Source organism: Austrofundulus limnaeus, unplaced genomic scaffold, assembly GCF_001266775.1.
Source record: "Austrofundulus limnaeus strain Quisiro unplaced genomic scaffold, Austrofundulus_limnaeus-1.0 Scaffold56, whole genome shotgun sequence".
NCBI lineage: Eukaryota > Metazoa > Chordata > Actinopteri > Cyprinodontiformes > Rivulidae > Austrofundulus > Austrofundulus limnaeus.
In genome coordinates, this window is record NW_013952458.1 from 136916 (window position 1) to 146219 (window position 9304).

Here is a 9304-nt window from a genome sequence, read left to right on the forward strand (position 1 = left end):
GCGCAAACTCTGACGTGCGGCTGTGATTTATAAAGGAAAGATGCGCAGAAACGTGCGTACGTACGGTTTTATAAATCTGAATTTTTTTTGGCGTATGCCATTTCCGCCTTTTGGCCGTACGTTCACTTTTAGTATGGTTTCCACTCAATCCTTTATAAATGAGACCCCTGATCACAACAACAGGGGCTGAACACAGTTCTTCTAATTCGCTAATAACTACCTTGTGTTTTTTTATTGCTAACATTGGAAACCATTAGTGGACTAATTAGCTTCCTCTAATTTAAAGTCCACTAAAAAAATCACAAGTGTAAAACTTGACAGTGTAGCATGTAGCATCTTTAGCATCTAAACTTCAAACTGCATCAAAAAGAAAAAAAGATAACACTTAATATTAAAATAATGAAAACAAAAACCAATTATGTATAAAATATGTTATTTTTTGTTTGACTAACATCAAACGGCATTCATAAAAATGCAAACTTGTTCAAAGAAAGGCTTTTATTCTGAAAGGGTTAAACTGGAAGTATAACAAATTATGAGCTATAACTAGTTTGGATTGGCCAATTTGCCACAAATGATCCCACCCACCTTCAAATTGAGCCAACAACAACAGGCTGGTGTTGTGTTAGCGGTTAGCATTAGCTTCCACAATTTTGTTTTTCAAATTTATTTACTGAATTAGCGTTAGCGGAACTAAGATTCTTGTTCAGCAGATTAGGGCTTAGTAAACCTAGCATTTTGGTTAGCTGTTCCCACCACTGACAACAACATTAATATTAAAACTGGTTGTGATATATCAAGGTTCTGCTAGGTGTTTGTATCCTACCATCTTGCTTTTGACCAACTCCTCGATGGCGCTCACCAACTCAGCGGCACTCGGTGTCTCTGAACTGGACGGACGGACAGACAGACGAGACGATGTCTGAACAAAAACGGAAAGAAGGAGAAAAAACAAGTCAGAAAATGTCTAATACAGCCTAAATACATATTTTCTGCTACGTCAGGCAAAGAGAAATGGTGGCAACTAAGTAAAGTAAATTTAGACACCGTAAAAGTCCATGAAAGGACAGCAGATCAAAAAGCTTGATGTAGGAAGGTTAAAGGTCATGCTGTTGTTTTTAGACTGAGACCAATTTAAAAGTCGTGATCTCTGAATTCATCGTTAGTTACTGGTGCGAGCTATGGCTTAGGAGGAAATGTTTCCTGATGTAAACCTACTGGTGAAACCCCAGAACTCCAGGGTTAGCATCTATTAAAAAAATAAATAAACTTATATGAAACTATAGATGAAAAGGAGAAAAAAAACATGAGGCGGAAGGAAAAAGAAATATGTGGGAGGGGAAAAAAAGTCTTAAATAGTGAAGGAAGAAAGGTGCTGCTTTCTGGTGGTGGTGACAGAGAAAGAATGCCCTTTAGTGAGAAAATAAAGAGGTAGATGTTTGTGTTTGTGTGGATTATAGTTCAGGAGACTCTCACCCTTGCTGTGCTGTGCGCCCTTCTGACCTCGCCAGCATTTACAGATGCTAATTACTTGCATGGGTAATGAGGTTTAACGCACAGAGGGGAAAAAGGGAGTGAGGACGAGCGGTAGGGAGTGGGGGGGGGGGGGGGGGGGATGATGGGAACACGGGGTGGGGGGATTTGGATTTTCATCTGGACGTGGGTCAGATTCAGAGAGGGGATGTGCCTGCTCCGCTGACAGGAAACCAAACCACTTCTTTTTTTTATTAATGTTTTATTAAACGAATCTTCCTCACTTAGCAGCCTATCGTCCCAAAGCTACAGCTTAAACATGCACAAGTAAGATGCATTCGTGTGTGATAATCGAGCAGGCTCAAGCATTATGAAGCACAAATAAGGCCAAGTGTCCTCGGGGTCTGCGCTCACGCTGCCCTCCGTTCACTAAAAGTCTGCGCTAAGAAAAATCCAGGAATGTTTCAGAGTTCATTCAAATAGAAAAGTTCATCAAAATGCTTTAGAAAAAAAGAATAAAATTAAGTTTAATCAAACCACTGCAAGCTTTGTGTCGTTTTAAACTAAAAAGTGGGGAAAAAGCGGGGGCGGGGACTAAACTGAAGAATCGGACTAAGGGAGGAGACAGAGGGGAAGAGCAAGGCTTTCAGATGGAGAGATATGGAAACTGAGACAAAGCAAAGACAGGACATAAATCAAGGTAATGCTACAGAATGGCAAACAGCAAATGATACAACCAGGAAACAAAAGAGAAACAGAAATTAGTGTCAGAAGAGAATCTACTTTAGTCGAGGCTGCGTGAAAACTAGTCGCTGCTCTATGAGACGGAAAACACGAGGCAGAAGGTCAAGATAAACGTCAGGCAAAACTCAAACTACAAGGTCACAGAAGATTACCTTTTATAGGAAGAAAACACAAGAAAACCGCAACGTGTAATTCAGACACAAAACACTAAATATATAAGAGTAAAAACCAGATTTACCTTCAACTTGATCACAGAGTCTGATTTTCAGTAACTGACTCAATGGTACGGAGCCCGCGAGGGGACATGGGAGAATTTTTTTTTCTCTTGCGTTACCTCGCAATATTGTTTTGCGTTCCCACGCAAAAGTTTGATTTGTGCATGAACTGAATTAAATCAGACTTTTTTTTTAAATATCTGGTTACCAAAACAGGATGTGTCGCCACAAGTTCGTGAAATTGACATTGATGTTGCGTGGCTGCACTGTGTTCAAATATCGGCATATGACATTCTTCCATGCGTGGCTGTGTGATATATTCATTCTGAAGCTGAATTAAAGCAGTAGGTTAACTCGGTAATGGTAAACATGTGAGTTTGTTAATAAACCGGCAGGCACAACAGTGATAAACGACTTTTGTGAGGGAACGCAAAAGGTATTGCGAGGTAATGCAATACTTTTGAGTCGGAACGCAAAAAGAAAAAAAATCCCCCATGTCCCTCGCGGGCTCAGTACAGTGGGACATACGTGTTGCAAAAGTATTCACCCACCTTCATGTTCACTCCGTTTTGTTGCCACACAACCTGGAATTTAAACTGATTGATAAGAAATGGACGAGAACACATTACTCCATATTAATGATGATAAACGGGGGAAACGAGGCTTTAAATTCGTCAATACCAACTAAATATTAACTGTGTCGAAGCTTTAATGGTGGAAGATGGCGCAGAGTAACTAATGCTAACGCTAACCCAACAAACTTGTTAGATCAGTTAGAGCACAAACAAAACTGGAGTGCGAGGACAACATTGGCTACATGAAAGTGCAACTGTCATCTACTAATCATCATGGCCAATATTGCCCAACCATAATCTCTAACCTGCTCTGACAGCTCCAAGAGTCAACATTAGTGCAATAACTCTAGTACCACAAAGCAAGAGACAGCATGAAGACCAAGGAACTCTCCACACAGGTCAAAGGATCAATCACGAAATTAAAAACAAGAAGGATCTGTACATGAGCTCCATGGTACTTTGATGTTTTTAGCCTTCAAGAACAACATCCCTACAGTAAGCATGGTGGTGGCAGCATCATGCTGTGGGGATGTTTGTCATCAGCAGAAACTAAACTGTACAGAGTTAAAGAGGGAAGGATAAAAATACAGAGAAATTATAACCTAAAGTTGTAGTGATGTACGAAACATCAGATACAAACGCCCCCAAATTTATTCTAACTTCAGGTTGTGAGACAACAGAGTAAGAACGGGTGGAAAAAGTGGAGAATAATTTTGCAACCCACTATATTGGCACATTTTATTTACACACCATTTAACAGACTCTGTTTTTGTATCTGTCTAATTGAAAAAAATGACAAATAAACTTTAAGTTAATGTAAAAATCACTGCTGGATTTATCTTTTCAACTTCTCTAACCTTCTCTGTCATATGGACAAGTAAAGAAAAATCTCACTATTTGAAAAATTTAATAATCAAACCAGCAAAATAAAAAAGAATGAATCCTTTTGACTTATATTAAAACATGTATGTAATCACATTATATACATATATAAGACAAAAAGTTATGAGTGATGAATTTTAAAACTTAATTATAGTATAAAAGTAAAGCATAGCAGCACCTCTGCAGCATTACTTCCTTGTTTGATGTATCAGACTTTATCTGTATGATTAGTGGTTTACCACAATGTTTATTAACAGCTCTGCAAACTTTAAGAGACATTTCTACCATCTCTACTAATAAATGTAAGTAGAGTCAAAAAACCTACTGGACCACTGAAAATAACAGTTTATAGTTCCTGTTGCACTGTGATGTTGTGATGTAATGTTTTTATTTGTACTCTTTGAGAGCATATATTAAAAAAATATTTTATAAAGCTCCAAACAAGAAAATGACACTTTCTTTCATAAAATGATGCAAAGCTCTTTCATTCCTTCTCTTATTTGTGGAAAACGACATTTACTGCACACCATGTGGATTTTGATAGTTAATAGAGTTACCTGTTTTAGCCCCCTTCCTTTTTTGCGCACATATTCAACACATCACACATCTCATAATACAACCTCCCCACTCTGAGAAAAGTGTACCTTATTCAACCATATCACTGTAAAGTGATTGTGAGATGGTTCATTTTCTATCTGGCAACCCAGCCTGGAATGGAAACTTCAGACACTTTTAATGTTCATTCGCCAAAACAAACTGATAAAAACACTAATGTTTCCAGAGATGCTGGACTTTCATTAGAGACGGGGCTTTATTCTTATTTTACTCTACTTTATTTGTCACTAAAATGATATTTTTATGCTTTAAATTAAAAAAATGTGATAAAAATTCAAAAGTACTTGCTTCAGTTTTGTTGTAAAACGTTCATTATGAGGTGGAGAGAAACTGAGTTGTGTCAAAAAGTAAAGGAACAAGATGAACCTTTAGCTCAACAGTGACACTGATCTTAGAGAGTTATTCTGGTAGAAAGAGCCGAGCCGAGCTGAACAGCTCTGCACTGGATCTGGATCAAACCCCAGCTCCTCCCTCTGAACAAGCTGTCTGTTCTCTGCTGCTCCCTGTGTCGACCTGGCTGCCCTCACCTTGTCGTCCTGTGAGTCCGGCTGCAGCAGGCTGTGCTGCTGGATGGCCATGGGTGGAGGAAGAGGTACCGAGTCAGCCCCCTCCTCGCCCTCCTCCTCGCCGCAGCTCTGCATGCCCGAAGAGCTCGACTTGGACAGAGTGCCGCTCGACAGGCCCTCGTTGCGGACCCTCTGCAACGTACGAGAGCACATAAAGATGAAGCAGGAATCGTTCATTTTGGATCACCTGTAGAGATGAGCAGCATCGTCACCCACCTCCTCCAGAGTTTCATCCTGAGGAGTGGCCGCACTGTCATCAGAGTCCTTCTGCGAGCCCATCGTCATCTCCCCGCTCTTCCTCACCTCGCGGCTCTTCTTGTGTTTCTGCGCGAGCTTCTTCACGTGGCCATCTGCCTTGCCGCTGCTCAGCCGGCGCACCGGACTGGTCAACCATTTGCGTAGTGTGTTGCCTAAAAAAAACACGGTGAAAATCAAGAAATAACCCATTTCCAGTTTTACTTTTTTGGTTTGAGTTGTTTCAAAAAGAAGATTTCAGAAGCCATACCTGGTCGTTTGGGCCCTGGCGAGCTGTGAGAGCCGATCCCATGGCCCGGCTGGAGCGTAGCAGAAGAACCTGGCATAATGGAGTCGTTGCTGCAGACAGACAGAGTGTCTGTGAAAGACAAGAGTAATGATTAAACATCTCTTTATGATGGAGATTTAACAAAAACATTAGTGACACAGGGCTGCAGTGACCTAGACTACAAAGATATATTAAAGCTTCAAAAACAGAGCCATCAACACAGCCTCGGTCACAAACCACAAAGATTTGTTTATAACCGTATTGCAGTATAGGAACACCTGGGGGCAGTGTTGTCTCTATTGTTTGCCAGGACTGCACACAGTCTGTGGTCAGATGAATGTAGGAGGAATAATAAAAAGCAAATTAAACAAGGATTTTTTAAAACGTGGAAATATTTTGCTGAAAACTAACCAAAAGTTGAAAGAAGAGCTTTCTTTCCACTGCAGAACCACTGAAACTCTGGAGCTGCGATGCTAAAAAAGCTCATGTGTTGTGTTGCCTTGTTGTTTAATGTTGACTGAAGTAATGTGTGAATAAGCTCCTGTTAAATAACCATCCTTCCTGTTGTGTGTAGCTAATGAGTCAGTGAGTAAACAGGAGTACCTGAATCATTTTATTATTTCAACAGCAAGAAAAAGACTGAATCATAAACTTTCTCCATCAAATACTTCACTTGTTGGACGTTTATTACACCGAGTAATTTATTTGTAATCTTATTATAAAAAGTAAATTTATGTAATTTAATTCGAAGCCCTATTTAAACAGTGGCACTTCCTCCAAAACAACATAAACTACAGTACTTCCACTTCCACTCACAATGTTTCTTGTATTACAGTTATTGTTGTGCTTATATAAAAAAGTAAAATGATAAATTCATGTGATTATTTTCAAATGCATCTTTCACAGTTCATTATTATTAAATTTGTGGAGGAATGTTATATACATTAATGCAGACACACCAGGGTTAGTAAGGTTAAAAAAAATAAGCTCTGGAGTCAGGTGACGCACTCACAGGAAGCAGACATTAATTAAATTAATTGTTGACTAACAGATGTGGGTATGGTTGTGCTAATCCACTAACAGCAAAGCTAACCTTTTGTTTAGTGGATTACTGGTTAGCAACTTTTTGATTAGCTGTGCCCACCACAGACAGATGAACTGACTACAATAATTATAGTTCATTATAGCACTAAAATTAGCCCAATACTATTAGCATGCAGCCCCAAAGTTAACATGCAGTCCCACAATTAGCATGTAGCTTCCAAGTTAGCACGCGGTTCCAGTTAGCATGTAGCCCCACAGTTAGAATGCAACTTCACATTTTGCATACACCTCCACAGTTAGCATGCAGCTTCAAAGTAAGCAAGAAGTTCTACAGTTAGCATGTAGCTCCACAGTTACCATGCAGCTCTAAAGTTAGCACACTTTTCCAAGTTTAGCACGTTGCTCAAGAGTAAGAACACAGCGCTACAGTTAGCATGTAGCTCTACAGTTAGCATTCAGCTTCACAGTTAGCATGCAGTTCTAACGTTAGCATGCTCATCTTTCTTAAACCTTCCTTAAACTAATGACGTTTTTACACCATGTTCCAAACCTTTGTGATTGAAGATGCCCTCCATCTCCATGGAGGACCTGGAGTGGGCGATGCAGAGCATCGAGCAGGGAACCAAGCCCTCCAGGGCTGGGGAGCGGTCCGTCGTCCTGACCAAGCACCAGTCGGGCTTGTCGTGACACCTCTCCAGAACCTCCACGGTCTGACCGCGCCTCACTGTCAGCTCATTGCTGTTGCTGGCCATGAAGTCGTGGATCACTACGGTCAGCTCGCAGCCGCCGGAGAGCTGAGGAGGCAGAGACCCTCTGTAAGACCTCTACCCATACGATGGTGAGTCCTGCAGATGCTCTGTGTGTGTGTGTGCTCACTTTGTCGCTGTCCAGTGTGTTCTGGGAGGTGCGAGACGCCAGAGAAATGGTGTCTGGTTGGCTGCTGCCTTCACCCTGGCTGTCCAAGTCCTCTCCATCCCTAACAAAAGCACACACCTCATAAAACCCACGTCTGTAGAAAGGGTTAGTTTTCTGAACACATAAGTTTTTAATTTTACCTTCGTCCCTTGTGATGCTTGGCTGTAGTTGCTTTGGGAATATGAATGGGCTCTTTGAGCGCTCCTCTCAGGTGAATGGTGCGCTCCTGGATCACCTCCCTGACGTGCTTTATCCAGTCTTGTTTGTTCTCTATATTAGACGCCTGTTTAAAAAGAAAATAAAAAACAAGCAGGAAAAATGATTTAATGACACAAAACAGGAGCTGAAAAACAAAACTAAGCAAAACAAAATCTTTTGTAAATCATGCTTCATTCTGTTTCACACAAGTCTGAAAAGACTTAAACTGATGTTCTAATATCTGTAATGTTTAGTTTCAGTTTAACCTCTCTAACATTAGGCTTTACAAGGTGATGATATCACAATCTAGGTTTGGAAATGCCTACGTTTTTACAAACTCTATCCCCCAATCCACTTTTATAGGTTACACATCAAAACATAGCCAATATGGTCTTCTTTTACCAACTGTCCCTCACTGTTACACAGCTTAAAATAATACAAAATTAACTACAAAATTAAGAAATTTATGAAAGAAAATTGATGTATGTTGGAATTTGGGGCAGTTCTGTTGAAACGTCTTTTAAAATCTCTTCAGAAATTTTTTTTTTTGAGGTCAGCAGCCTTCAGCTTCAGAATAAAAGTCCAGTTATTGGTTTTAAAACTCTTTTGTTTTTATTGATCATGACCTGGATGACTGATTATCTTCACCAGCATGTGTTAAAGGGATCCAGGATTAGTTGTAACATTAGACTTTATTTGATAAACATTTATTTTAACTGTAAAATAAAGACTGTAAAAATACGGTAGGATGTTTAGTTTTTATAATTTTTAAAAATATATTTCATTTACACACAAAGCATTCTGGGTAAATGATGACGTGGATAGTAGGGGTGGGAATCTTTTACTATCTCATGATTCGATTCAAAATCTATTTCTTCATTCAAAACTCAATGTGAGCCCATTTGTCGTGTTCCTAAAGTGCTTCATCTTCATTTTGCAAATTTTGCACACAGTGAAGCTCATGTCAAACTCAGACTCATTCTGTAAAAAACAAAATGAGCCCAAATCTTTGCACTCAATGAAGACAGGGTCAGTTGAATCTCTCCTTCCTCCAGTTTTTGTAGTTTTTGGTGCTTTCTGCACATTCATATATTCCAGAACCAGCTCCATGTGACATCAGGACATCCCAAGTGGTTACAAAATGGAGGTTGACAACCTTTGGATTTTCTTCATATACTTTATATATATTACTGCTCAAAAAAATAAAGGGAACACTTAAACAACGCACGCTAACTCCCGATCTTAATCAATGAAATATTCGCATTGAGTACTTTGTTCTGTACAGAGTTGAATGTGCTTCACAAAAGTTTGATTTACTTGGACTTAGCGTGCGTTGTTTAAGTGTTCCCTTTATTTTTTTGAGCAGTATATATTTAAAAATGACTAATTGACATCTAAAACCTGAAAAAAAAGTTTATAATGGTCTTATTTTGTAGACAGGGCAGAATCAAAATGAAATATAAAAAGAGTAAATCTACTGTTCGTTGTTTTTTACATATTTTTACAAAAGTGTATTCTGAATATCATTGCGACAAACAGAAAATACTCTAAAAC

The 9304-nt window shown here is 39.4% G+C and overlaps 1 protein-coding gene across 1 annotated transcript in view; it reads right to left on the reverse strand.

The window, feature by feature from the left end:
- Positions 1–9304, reverse strand: part of LOC106518099 (triple functional domain protein) — a gene marked incomplete in the record, with an annotated part of 118418 nt that overhangs the window by 15648 nt on the left and 93466 nt on the right. The window contains 7 exon segments of the mRNA XM_014009204.1: positions 827–922; positions 5032–5202; positions 5287–5480; positions 5576–5683; positions 7188–7431; positions 7514–7613; positions 7693–7835. Of these exon segments, the coding sequence (XP_013864658.1) occupies positions 827–922; positions 5032–5202; positions 5287–5480; positions 5576–5683; positions 7188–7431; positions 7514–7613; positions 7693–7835 (1056 nt within the window).